The 13291-nt window shown below is 47.4% G+C and overlaps 1 protein-coding gene and 2 long non-coding RNA genes across 5 annotated transcripts in view; 2 read left to right on the forward strand and 1 right to left on the reverse strand.

Annotated features, from left to right (window-relative positions):
* The first annotated feature begins 318 nt into the window (after positions 1-318).
* Positions 319-9599, forward strand: Amz2 (archaelysin family metallopeptidase 2). Of its 3 annotated transcripts, none has more exons than XM_028761228.1 (9): positions 319-382; positions 917-1016; positions 1418-1564; positions 2205-2491; positions 3073-3246; positions 3333-3461; positions 6716-6879; positions 7143-7319; positions 9160-9599. In XM_028761228.1, exons 3-9 carry the CDS (start codon positions 1548-1550, stop codon positions 9310-9312), a joined length of 1101 nt encoding a protein of 366 aa, XP_028617061.1. In that variant the 5' UTR covers positions 319-382; positions 917-1016; positions 1418-1547; the 3' UTR covers positions 9313-9599. The 3 variants fall into 3 exon arrangements, with proteins under 3 accessions (XP_028617061.1, XP_028617063.1, XP_028617062.1); XM_028761230.1 differs by having other exon boundaries at positions 323-382; positions 2209-2491; XM_028761229.1 differs by lacking the exon at positions 319-382 and adding an exon at positions 394-454.
* On the reverse strand, positions 8666-12294 carry LOC114615552. The gene is made up of 5 exons (XR_003710488.1): positions 12088-12294; positions 10827-10929; positions 10066-10173; positions 9700-9770; positions 8666-9266 (listed from the first exon to the last, which is right to left on the reverse strand). It is a non-coding gene; the product is annotated as an uncharacterized LOC114615552 (long non-coding RNA).
* Positions 12295-12374: 80 nt separating this feature from the next.
* Positions 12375-13291, forward strand: part of LOC114615557 — a 16091-nt gene continuing 15174 nt past the window's right edge. Inside the window, exon 1 of the long non-coding RNA XR_003710489.1 lies at positions 12375-12486. This is a non-coding gene — a long non-coding RNA (uncharacterized LOC114615557). The remainder of the gene's footprint in view (positions 12487-13291) is intronic.

Genomic DNA, 13291 nt, shown 5'->3' on the forward strand with positions numbered 1-13291 from the left:
ACCCAGTGGTTAAATTACTCAGGCTCAGCCCACGGCAGGTGGTTCCATGAACCTGCACCGCCCGCGAGGAGCGGGTCGCGGCGCCCCCGCGAGGGCCGGTGCGAAACAGCGACGACTGGGGACTGTCGTCTGGCACTACACCGCCCCCTTGCTACAGTAGTCGACCACACACTACGCGAGTGCTGTGAAATGGACCGGAGCCAGGCCTTCGGGGAGGGGTTACAACAGATGGGTGGGGCCTTTTGGAGGAGTGGGGCGGGCTCAGGGTTTGGAGGAGGAACCGTAGGAGGGAAGAGTACAGATGGGGGACGCGGTGATAGTTGAGGGGCGGGAGACGCGTCCTGTGTGCTGTGTGGACACGGGGCATGCGTGACAGGGTGAGGTGCGTCCGCGCGAGGCGCATGCGCGCCAGGACCACCGTGGGAGCTTGAGGGCGGCCTAGAGGCCTGTCCGGGTGAGGGTGGTATGAGGAACCGTCAGGGCCGGGCCGGGGAGGGGGAGGAGGAAGGTCTTGATCATTGGGGAGGGGCGGATGTGGGAAGGTTGGCTGCGGCGGAAGCAGGGGGGACCTCGGGGGCAGATGTCTCCTGGGAACGACGCGGGCCTTTCCGGTTGCTCCCCGCGTAGAAGACGCGAACACTGAGTTCCGGGGAGGCCCCCACTGTTCACTCAAGCAGAGACTGGGTGGCGTCTGCACCGGCCGTGCCCCAAGTGCAGGCTGCTATGGGGAACCAGCTAGCACGTCTGGCGAGACCCACTTTACGTGGGATGTTCCGGCAATAGAACCGAAGCATCCTAGGCCCCAAGTCCCTGCAGTGACTGTATGATGACTCCCTGCACACTTGCCCAGCGTCACCATCCACATTGGACTAGGTTGTGGAGGCCTTCTGATTTCCCACTCTGTCTCTTTAATTAGGGTGAAGGCTCCCGCTCTCCACACTCCTTTGCCAGACATGCATTGTCCTTAGAAAAACTTAAATGGAAAAACAGCAGCTGGAGATTTCTCCTTTGTAAAGGTAGGTAGACTAAAGGGGGCCCATGGTGATTTTTTGTTGTTGTTGTTGCTGTTTTTGTTTTGTTTTACATTTAATCCGGTAAAACTAAAATCTCAGCCCAGATGTGTAGCACTGAGGTTAACCTATACTCACAGCGTAGTCTCTAGAATCCTTTTTGGTCTGTGCCACCCTCTTGAGCTCCAGAATTCAGAAGTTCACTGAGCACAGGAGTTAGCTGAAATTTCAAAATCAGTTGTTAATAAACTGAGAAATACAGAGAAACCCTGTCTCCACCCCCACCCCCTAAATAAAGCAAAACAAAAAACCAGTCAACCAACCAAAAATTGAAAAGGCCCTTAATGAGAAAACATAAACGAAATGGACAGAAATCTTCATTTTTTTTTCTTTTCTAACTCATAAAGCCTCGTGGTGGAATATCTGCTTGATGAGGAAGGATGAACACACCACGTAGGGACTCGATATGAACGGAAAAAGGCCTGTCACCATGAGTCTGGCATTTCATTGGTCATCTTAGATCTCCCTCAGTGTTTTATGACCAACACGACACGGTAAGCTTTAGGGGCTAAGATGTATCTTGCCAACCTGCAGTTAAATAACAGAACCGGGCACTTAACATGACTTCTCTTTTCATTGTTGAATATCCTTGAGTAACACTGGAAGGGATGCGTTGTTCATGTGGCCCAAGTGAGCCAGCTCAGAATATTGTTATGATTATTGTCAAATGACAGAGGACAGCGTAGGACATCAGTAGGCTTTCCGAGTCACTGCTAGTTTTTTCTTGGGTTTTGTTCCCGCTGTTACTGTTTTTGAGACAGTGTTGCTATATAATTCAGGCGGAGTGTCAACTTTCAATCTCCTGCCTCTGTCTCCTGAGTACTGCTTTACAGGTGTCCCCACTATGCCCAACTTATCAGTAGCTATTAGGGTGGAAACAACAGGTTGGGTAGGAGATGCAAGAATGGATTTAATGGTTTTCCTTTTAACTCTTTAGGTACTTTACCCCAATAAACTTATTGGATATGGGGAAACCACTCTTAAGTGTGGCATTTGAAGACATTAGCAACAGGTCATTTATTCATGAGAGAAACTAGAGGTGTGTTTGAAGAGACGGGTAGTCCTTCGTATAAATGGATGGCGTTTGTATCTGTCTTCTCTGGTTTTTCCTTTCTTTTTTGTTCTTCTTTCTGGGCAGATGCAGGTACTACGGCACTCCGAACACACACTGAAAACAGCTCTCCTCTCAAAGAACCCGGCGCTTGTGTCCCAGTACGAGAAGTTAGATGCTGGGGAACAGCGGCTAATGAATGAAGCCTTCCAGCCGCACAATAATCTGTTCGAACCCATTACGGTGCACTCACAGTCAGACTGGATCTCCTCCCACCCCGAGGCTCCCCAGGACTTCGAACAGTTCTTCTCTGACCGCTACAGAAAGGCACCCTGTCCGAAGAAACACATAATCTACATTCAGCCCATTGGTATGACCTGGGAACGGGAGGGTTTCGGTTTGGCTTTCTGCAGTGCCGTCACTGTCACTGGGGGGTGCTTTGGGAATTGGGCTGGTGTCCTAATTCAATGAATAATTTTTAATGGCTTCCCTTTTTGTTGTTGATGTGTTAGGTACTGAAGCCAAGGCTCTAAGTATGTTAGATATTATATGTGATAATTAAAAGTAGTAGTATCATGTGTATGGTGTGGGAGAGGACATACGTGCTAAATTGAGCATGTAACAAAGGACAGGTTTTGTCGAGCTGGTTCTCTGCTTCGGGTGAGATTGTCAGGTTTGTGCCACAAGCTCCTTTCCCTGCTGAGCCGTCTTGTCGGCCCCGTGTATGGTCACTATTGACAGTCGCTTCAGTGTGGGAATTCTGTAGCCAAATTGACTTAGCAGTGAAGCTGTTACCTTTTGACTTCATGTTGTCCTCAGTGACTGATTGAGATGTGTTTAGATTTTACAGTGAATTCTGTTCCTAATGCCAGACAGTTTATGGACTAAGTGGTAGAACGTTTCCGTCATTTTACAGTCTGTCTTCGTTTCCTCCCCTCCTCCACACCATAGGCTCTCTAGGCAACTCCAGAGTTATCAGTGAAGAGTATATCAAATGGCTCAAGGGCTACTGTGAAGCATTTTTCTATGGCTTGAAGGTGAAGTTCTTAGAACCAGTTTCCGTCTCTGCAACCAAGTGTTCCTTTAGAGTGAACGAGCACACACAAAACCTACAAATCCATACAGGCAAGTCACGCACCTTTGCCTTCGGAAAGCGGTGGAATGGACGTCTGTGTGTAATATATCTTACGCATGCATTTCTTTTGAAATAGGGCATATCCTGGCATTCTTGAAAAAGAATAAACCCGAAGATGCCTTCTGCATCGTGGGGATAACAATGATCGATCTTTACCCTCGGGACTCGTGGAACTTCGTCTTTGGACAGGCCTCCTTGTCAAGTGGTATTCCTTTATTCCTTTTTGATACTGTTTGGATGTTGTTCAGCCTAAGGGTATTCGAAGGTATTCAAAGAGCAGGAAAAAGAAATCCCACCAGTAATATTTTCAATCATTGGAACTGGTATTTTCTGTGGGTGCCGTAGTAGGAAGTGTGCTTTGAAAGACAGATGGATGGTAGGGGCTCCTCTTGAGGAGGCGTACTCCCTACCTGACCTTGACAGAACACTACTGAGCTCAGAGTCGTTTGGAGATAGTTTGCAGAACAGTGCCCACCCATAAATAGTGCTTGAGATGCCTGGCTCCTATACGGGCTCTCAGCTCAACAGCCTGGGAGTTTAAGTTATGTATTAGCAAGACAAACAGTTTAAGGAGATTTGAGCTGTCGTTAACATACTTAAAACTGTTGCTAATTCTGAGGGGTGTGTGTGCGTGCGTGCATGCATGATCACTCATGCACAGTACATGTCACTGAACACAGGCCTCGTTATGGCAAAGACTCTACTACTGAATTACATGCATCTCCAGCCCTTGCTGGTTGATTTTGCACTTTCGATATAGCACAGATGGAATAGCCATACACCAATATATAAGTACATATTTTCTTTTTCAACCTATACATGGCTTTATTTATTTATTTATTTATTTATTCTCCTTAAGAAGATTTGGCATGTAACTCAGTGGTGGAGTGCTTGCTTAGAAAGCCATCTTTGGGCTACATGTGGTAACATGGCCCTGTAATTGGAGCACTTGGGAGGTGGAGGCAGGAGGTTGCCGAGTTCAAGGGTAGCCTCAGCTACCTAGTGAGTTTAAGGTCTGCCTAGGCTAAAATACCCTGTCAAAAACAGCCCAACAAACATAAACAGCAAGAGAAGGAAACCAAAGTTTTTGCTGGCGTTGGGGAATATGCATGTGATTTCAGCACTGGAGAAGCAGAGAAGGAAGATCATAAGTTTCAGGCTAGCTTGAGCTATACAACATCATTACCTGTCAGAAAGAAAACAATAAAGATGAGAATAAAGGAAAGAAAAGCAGCCTAGACCTCGTCTGGGGACACAATAAACTGTAACTCATTAGAAACTGCCTTGCAATATTAGAGGCGCTGGAAGTGAGTCAGTTTCTTCTTTTTCTTTTCTTTCTTTTTTCCCCATTTCTCTACTTCATTACCTTTCTCCTAGTTTTTGCTACCCTTTGTCTAACTTCATGTACATGTACACACACACGTATACACACACACACACACACACACACACACAGATACACACACACATGATCTAAGGCAGGCTGGAAGGGAAAAGACCAGTAGACTAAGGGGAGTGGGTGTGAGCATCTTGGGGATAGGGCAGTGAACACAAGGGCTGGAGAGAGCTGATGGGCTGTCTGGATGTGGGTCAGGCTGAGGCTTTGGGGCAGGGGCTGGCTTCTCCTGACAGATGCTTATGTTAGAGGTGGGCGGGGCTGGTTCTTCCTTCATTACTTCACCCTCAGTGCCCCTGGATTCTCCCAGCATGCTCCTTTTGAGGTCTGGGGTTACTATCCTGCTGAGTTTTTATTGGATGTCCCCTTTGTTAACACGATAGAAATGAAGACATCAAAAATAAATGCAAAACAACTTATTCATTGACCTAAATACCTCTAGTGAATTTTTTATATGCGTTTTGAGGGGAGTGGGTCAGGAAACATTACCCATACTGTTTCTATTTTAATTATTTTTTTCCGGGGTGGTGGTAAGTCTTAAAAATATTAAAAATATTAAAAATATGACATAAAACAAGGCAGGCCAGGGTAGCAGTTGATCTGACATGAAGTGAGTATGTTTTACCACAAGTAGCCTGGTTTTCTTCAAGAGTAGAGACTGTTGTTAAACAGAGAAACGTTTAAAGTGTTCTGGCAGAAGGGGTCACGTGAAGTAGCTTACTGGGGTGGGGTCGAAGCAGATCCCTTGTGATCCATGATTAGATTGGCTTTTTCTTGTAGAATACTCTTTCCCGAGATTTCAAACAAGCTGCAGTTCCTGAAGGTGATAAAGTTAAATTGCACAAACTCACTATGAGTTTACTTACTTACAAAGAATTTCATGAGCTCAGTGGTAGGAGACTTGCTTGGCGGGCTTAGGGCCCTGGCCTCGCCCCCTACCCCTAGCACACAAAAGCAAACATGCATGAAGTGGGAATGCTGCTTTGTGCGCGTGAGTCTCTGGTCTCGAGCCCTAGGAGCTCTCTCTCACACACACACACACACACACACACACACACGTCATTAACAGTAACAATGGAAAGACCTCAGTATACCTCTGTGGTCTCACACAGGAAGTCAGCCACAGGGGTGTTTCATTCTGGTCATCTGTCACCCTCCTCTTGCACTTTTAAAAAGTAAATAGGGGAGGAGAAGAGGCTCTTCTCTCTATAGATGGAGGGGCAGGAGGGACAGCAGGTGCTACTGTAGGGAAAGCCAGAAAGTCACTGATGGGTGAGGCAGAGGTTGGCCCTTGTGCTCCTAATGGCAAATTGTGACTGTTTTATCTTGGCTCTTCTGGAGTACTTGAAGATTTTTTTTTTTTTTTTGAGAAGAAACTGAAACTTTCAGTTTCTCTAGAATTCAACCATCCTTTGATGTGTGTGTGTGTATATGTTTATAAATAATATGTTTTTATTAGCATGTCTTAATTATATGTAATAGTGGAATTCATTATGACTTATATATACATTATATAATGTACTTAGGTCATATTCGCCTCCCTCAGGTGCCCTCCCACTCCTGCCGATTCCTTTCTTCTTCTTCTCAAATAGTCTCCCTTTTACTCCCTATATCCTCTGTGTGTATGTGTGTGTGTGTGCATGCGTGTGTAAGTGTGCGTGTGTGTGAGTGCGTTCGTGTGTGTGGTGGAAATCAGTAAATTTAAGTATGTTTCTGTGTAGGGGCAGGAATGAGGGGTTACTAAAAGAGCACAAGCACCTTAGCTGTGGCCACACCGGTGAGGAAAATGTCTCCTTCCTCCTCCAGCTGGTCCTCAGGGAGGAGCCTGGACCTGGTGAGCCCCTCTCCCTGCAGAGCATTTTCTAGGGCAGGGAGTGAGTTGGCAGGTAAAGATCTTGATGGAGAAGTCTGGGACAAAAGTTCTTCATGTCAGCAAATCTTTGAAGAGGTCTCAGTGGTGTGGAGAGAATCCAGATGTGCACTGCGTGGCCAGCTGTTTGGCCTTCTCGGTCCTTCTTTCATGTATCTTACCTACTGACTGCCCGTGCTCGCTCTCTTTGTAGGTGTGGGCATATTCAGCTTTGCCAGGTACGGCAAGGATTTCTACACCTCGAAGTATGAAGGCAGTGTGAAGACCCCACAGCTGACGTCTTCCACTGACTACTCCATTTTTGATAACTATTATATCCCTGAAATCACTAGTGTTTTGCTGTTGCGATCCTGTAAGGTAAGTTGCTTAGAAAAATCTTCCTTCTTTTTCTTTAGTAGATAGAAGTTTTACTTTGCCCAGGATTATGTGTAGGTGCTTGCAGGTTGCCCCTCCTAGAGATGTGTGTTGAGGGTATGTTCACAGGGCCCCATCTGGGCAGAAGTTTTGGTGATGGTGGTAATGGCGTTGAGTCCTGTAAATCTGTTTTGTGGCCGGGGGGACAGGACCTGTTGTGTAATTGCTGATGGTAATGTCGGAGTGGTGACATAAATGTCTTGCAGACTTTAACCCATGAGATCGGACACATCCTTGGACTGCGACACTGCCAGTGGCTTGCGTGCTTAATGCAAGGCTCCAACCACTTGGAGGAGTCTGACCGGCGTCCTCTGAATGTCTGCCCCATCTGCTTACGTAAGCTGCAGAGTGCTATCGGCTTCAGTATTGTGGATCGATACAAAGTAAGGGGAAAGGGGAACCAAGAGGAGGGGGCGGCGGGCTGAGTCACAAAGGGCGTTTCCCATTAGGTCCTTTAGAGCTATGACTTATCAGAGGAAATTAGGTAAAGATCAGCAGGAAACTGTGGTTTTAAAAAAGTATAAAGAGAGCAGACAAGATGGTTCAGTGGGTAGATCCTTTGCTGACTTGGCGAGAAAGATGAGAAACAGAGTGTGGGTCCCTAGAAGCCACACACGTGCCCCCCTCTAGTCCTGGTACCTGGGATATGGAAACAGACTCCCAGAAGCAAACTGGCCAGCCAGACTTGCAGACTAGCAAGCTTTGGGTTCATGGAGAGAAACTTTGCTTCAATGTATAAAGAGCAAACCGAACACGCTATGTAAAAAACAACAAAAAACAAAACATGCAGAGAAGAACCCCTTTAAAGCCCTCAATTAGGGTGGAAGAGACAGCTCCCTCAGTAAAGGTGCTTGGTTCTCAAGCCCCGCAGTCCCCACAGTATGAAGACGGGAGTCACATCCCTGAGCCCTTGGTGGAAGGAGAAAATTGACTTCTGCAGGTTGTCATCTGACCTCTGCAACCTGCTGTGGCATGCATCCCTTCCTCTCAGCAATGTAAATAAATCCAAAAAGGTCAAAAAGCTCTCTCATGGTGGCTCACACCAGTAATCCCAACGCTCAGGAATCTGAGCAAGAAGGATTACCCTTAATTTGAAGGCAGCCTGGGTTGCATGAGTTTTAGGCCAGCCTGGGCTATAGGTTGAGACCGTTTCAAAAGGAACCTAAAAGAAACTTCAATTTAGCACTGAAGCACCAGGGCTTGTCTGATTCTTTGGAGCTATAAGCATTTGTGAACCACCTGATGTGGGTGCAGGGACCCAAACTCAGGTCCTCTGATGGGGCAGTGAGTGTTCCTAACCACTGAACCATCTCTCCATCCTGGATAGTGACTGTCTTATAGTTCAGTAAAAACCAGTAAAGGAACTCTCTGTCTCTTGTCCAGTTAGGTCAAGAGGGGTTGACACTCCAGAGCAGGGTGCATACTGATGGATGTGGTGGAGTTCATTTGTGTAAGCATAGAACTGTGGCTGTAACTTTGCAAATCCCAGACAGACACACAAGTCTGTTAGAAAAGAAGATGGGAGAGGGGGGACTCCTGCTGTCCTTATGCACACATTAGCACACATCCCTGTGGTCACTTGTGGTCTGCCTGCTCATGCAGGGACAGCACTTGAATCTCTCCGAGCATGTCCTTATGTACATATGTCTACCCTTGCCTTAGGACATGGGTATGGTTATGTGCACGTAGGCTAACAGCACAGCAGAATATATGCCATAATTATGCCTTAGGGGATAGTAAGCAAACTGAGACAAAAAATTTTGATTATCCTGTCATCCTAAAATAGTGTAGGAATTAGTATAGTTTATTTTCCTTTGTGGGTTTTTTGTTTTGTTTTTGAAGTAAGGTGGGATTTCATGCTGTAGCCCAGGCTAGACTGGAATTCACTATGGTAACTGTGAACTTGTAGCAGTCCTCCTGGCTCTCCAGCCTTTTCTGAATGTTGAGATTATAGATGTAAGGAACTCAGTGTCTGACCGTCGTTTGCATTATGTTCTCTATAGTTTTGGTCCGAGCTGGGTGTCACTCGTGTCTTGAACTCATAACTCACTCCATTGGGCACAAACCACAGAGGTAGAAAACCTGATTCCGATGCCAGTTTTGGAGCCTGAGATTGTTTTACTGTTTCTTGCTTTTTTGCTTTGTTTTGCTTTTTGTCCTTTGAGACATGGTTTCTCCGTGCAGCCCCGGTATCTGTTAAAATGCAGTGTGTGTGTTTTCAAGGCGCTGGTGAAGTGGATTGACGACGAATCCTGCGACGACTCAGGAACAACTCCGAAAAGCAGTTCTGAGCATGTGCATTTGCCGAAGCCCGTGGAAGCCTTTAAGGACTGGAGAGAATGGATAATCAGATGCATTGCTGTTCTTGAAAAATAAGGACTTTGAGACAGGAGTAGCTGAAATAAATACTGGCACACTAGGCGTTTGTGGGTAGAACTCTTCATTGGAATAAACGATCTGCTGAGTCTGCGCCAAGGCCGGGTGACAGACGAGAACTTGTCTGAAGCCCCTGGACTGGAATAAGATTCACTAAGGACAACAAAACCCTCTCTGCCTTTCTCTCCATATCACTAGCTGGTCTGCGGCAGTAACCCCGTCATTTCTGCCCTTCAGATAGGATTAGGTGAAGATAGACAATAAACAAATAAATACTTTAAAAATCACTCTAGGATGTGGCCCTAGGAATGACACTTCTCCAGGTTGTTTGTGCTTTGAGAAGAGATGCTGCTCCTTGTGGCACAGCCAAGTCACCAGGGCTCTGACCTTGCACAGGCTGGCATCCTTGTGATCCATGGGTGGCCTTCATTCTTTCCTGGCCATTTCTGAGCCTGTCCCTGCAGGAAGTGACGGCTTATATCAGTTGTCAGTAGTGAGAACAGCTGTGGTCCTTTCCCACAGCAGCTGGTCGTGGTTGGGGAGGGGTGGGGGTGGGGCTTAGAGAGTATTCTCAGCTGTAACTGATGGCTATGTCTGAGGCCTTTACGGATGACTCAGTTGGTGCTTATGTCTGTGTGGGTTGTGCTCATTCTATAGGGCTAGGTGGAACTAAAGTTTGTTCTTACAGTGTTGTGTCTACCTCATTGTACTGTGACCTGTTTGAATAAGGGAGGGTGTGAACGGATTACTTACCCATCAGGATGCCACGAACACCTGCGTGGTCTGTCAGTCTGGACATCTGTGAGTTGTGGTAAGCAGACTGACAACCTGAGACTCAACTCATCTGTAAGATCGGTGTATCTTGGAAAACAGAAAGGAACGTTATTTGTGTCAGTGGTCTGATAGTGTGTTCCTTATTTGTAGTACTGGTGTTTGTTTGGTTTGTTGTTGTTCTTTGAGACAGGGTCTCTCTAAGTAGCCCTGGCTGGCCTTGAATGCAAGGAGATTCCCCTGCCTCTGCCTCATAAGAGCTGGGCCTGAAGGTGTGTGCCACCACACCTGGTGGTCCTGGGGTTTGACCCCGGGCCTTGTGCAAACTTAGCACTCTACAGTTGAGCAACAGCTCTGGCCCCAGCTTCCCACTTTCCTACTTTTTTCTTTAAGGTAAGACTTCCTCTCTCTTTTCTTTTTTATTTTAGTGCTGGGCAGGGTGGGGGGGGTGAGGCTCAAGGATAGCCTCAGGTGTCACTCCTCAGCAATTAGGCCAGCCTGGCCGTCCAGTGAACCTCAGAGATCATCTGCCTGCTGTCCTCACCCCCACCCTGTGGGAGCGGGGTATAGTACCATGTGGGCCTCTGCTTACACGGCAAGTCCTTTACGGGCTGAGCTATTTCCAGCTCTCTTATTCCATTTGAAATCTAAATGTCTTTCCATTGAAATCCAAGTGAAATCATTGTTGTGACTTACAGTGTAATTAAAAGCATGCTGACAACAAGCAGTGTCATTTTGCTTACTTGGTTAAACGTCTAAGTCCTTTGGAGATGGCATCTTGTCACTGGCATCGGTTGGAGACTATTCCTGGTCCTTTCGAAAAGAAGCAGGCGGGCTTCACAGGTTCTGTTTATGAAATGTGGCCCCTCCTTGAATAATTACTCTTAATTATTCCCCCTTCTACATTTTCTTTAGTTTTCCCACCAAGTAAAATCAATTCTCCTGTGGGTCAACAGTCATAAACGAAGGACAGAGATTTGCCTAGGCTAAAAACCTGGGAATCATAATTATCTGAACAAGAAACGAAATCCATTTGAAGCAGGGCAGTGGTGGTGCACGCCTTTAATCTTAGCACTGGGGAGGCAGAGACAGGCAAATCTCTGAGTTTGAGGCCAGCCTGGTCTACAGAGTTCTAGGACACCCAGGGATACACAGAGAAAGCATGTCTCAAAAAACAGGAAAAAAATAAATAAAAAGTCCATTTGAGCCTACTCTGCCAAGGAGCCAGAAATAAGCTCTTTTGGAAGAAATTGCTCTTGATGACAATGGGACCGAGCAGCTAAAGTTATGTAACAAGCATTTATTAAACAATAAATGGTGCGTTAACACAGTTGATTGTATAGACTTTCGGAGGATTTTTTTAGGATTAATTTTAAAACACAATTTAGGGACTGGTGAGGTCAGCTGCTACCAAGCCTGAAGACTTGAGTCTGATCCCGGAAACCCACAAGGTAGAAGGAGAGCCAGCTCCCTCAAGTTGTCCTCTATGCATGCTGTAGCATGAGTTCACACAATAAAAACGGAGGGGGAGGGAGGATAAAGAGATTCATTGAGGACTATGTTTAATGTACAGTAACTGGGCTTCAGTGGGAGCGTTGTTTCCCCAGCAAGTAGGAGAGCCTGGGCTCAGCGCTCGTGCATGCACTGCACACTAGCCGGGAATCCAAGCAGGTTTTGCTCTGCCCGTGGATTTAACTAATCCATGAGAATAATTCCCCAGTGCCTAAATACTGTCTTAGAAATATGTGAGTGTGAAATACTGTTTGTTTATGTCACAAGTCGTATTCTTTGGCTTCAACAGTTACACCCCTCAAGGGACCCTTCCCCGTTCCCCATCCCACCCCACCCCACCCCACCCCACTCCCACCACACACACCCCGGATCAAGCGAAGGATCAAATGTTGACATCTCAGTCTGTGAAAACTTAATAGAGACAGCCGAAGAGAAGTAATGGCAAGGATTTTTGTTCAGTTTGTACTTATCCCTAAACTATCTCATTCCTACCGGTTCTTTGGGATCAATTCTCACTGTGTAGTTCAGACTGGCCTTGCTTGATCTGACATCCTTCTGTCTCCTGGGCGCCTCTCCTGGGCTTGGGATCACAACGCGCCTGACGTGGGGCTATGACTCATCTCAAACCCCCGAACAGAGGAACAGAGGGCCTGGGTTGTTGGTTGTTTCCTCTCCAAAGCCCCGGTAATAAAAATCCAAGCAGGCAGCCGCGGGACTGCTATTGCCAGCGGTCGGGCCCTTTCCTGGCAGGAAGCGCGTCGCCGTCCCCGGCTGCGCCCCGGAGTCCGTCCCTCGCGCGGATCCGCTTCTGCCGGTGGCGGGCGACACCTGTGGCCACCCCCGGGAGGAGAACGGAGTTGGCAGCTTGGCCTGCGGGCGTCCGGAAGCCAGGTAAACCACCACAGCCTGACGCACCCCACTGCGCGGAGGCCTGGGCCACCCCCACTCCCACAGCCCGGCCTTGGTCGGTCTGGATGGCACCGGCACTTGAACCGTGAGTGGAATCAGTTCTACTTTAGAGAACTTGCGAAGTTCAAGTGTTGGAGGTGTAGCCCAGTGGTAGTCCTCTTGCATACAAATTCGTGGACACACACACACACACACACCACCCTCCAATCTAACCTGCATTCTTTTATCTGGAGCAACTCTGTCCAATAGAAAAGTACCACAAACTACCCGTGTAGTTTTAAAAACAGAAAAAGAAGCAGCTGGAATTCGTTTATTCCAGTGCCACTAAATGCTATCCCAACACGTAATCACGGCACGAGTTGGGGTTTTTTTTATTCGTTTTTCTTACCAAGTCTTCAAAAACATCATATCATCGGCTATCTCAACTCTAGCTGGCTGCCCCATGTGACCGTGGTACTGAGATGCACAGGCAGTTCGGGATTCACTCTGCCCTAGAGTCCACTGGGAAGACGTATCCTTAAGACCTAGGAGGCAGCAGGAGAGAAAGGCTGAGCTGGGGAGGATGTCACATGGGACTTCCGGATGTGCAAGCTGAATGTAGCACAGGAGGGCCTTTGCTTTGGAGTCAAGTGGGCAGAGTCAAGGATTCTTCTCTCCCTCTCTCCTTGCCTTTCTTCCTCCCTTCCTCCCTTCCTCCCTTCCTCCCTCCCTCCCTCCCTCCCTCCCTCCCTCCCTCCCTCCCTCCCTTCCTCCCTTCCTCCCTTCCTCCCTTCCTCCCTTCCTCCCT

This window comes from Grammomys surdaster, unplaced genomic scaffold (assembly GCF_004785775.1).
Source record: "Grammomys surdaster isolate TR1022 unplaced genomic scaffold, NIH_TR_1.0 126906, whole genome shotgun sequence".
Lineage (NCBI taxonomy): Eukaryota > Metazoa > Chordata > Mammalia > Rodentia > Muridae > Grammomys > Grammomys surdaster.

Coding starts and splice junctions, on each gene's coding strand:
- Amz2 (XM_028761228.1), top strand. Junction 3,247..3,332: donor AAACCTACAAATCCATACAG/GCAAGTCACGCA, acceptor CTTTTGAAATAG/GGCATATCCTGGCATTCTTG. Junction 7,320..9,159: donor GTATTGTGGATCGATACAAA/GTAAGGGGAAAG, acceptor TGTGTTTTCAAG/GCGCTGGTGAAGTGGATTGA.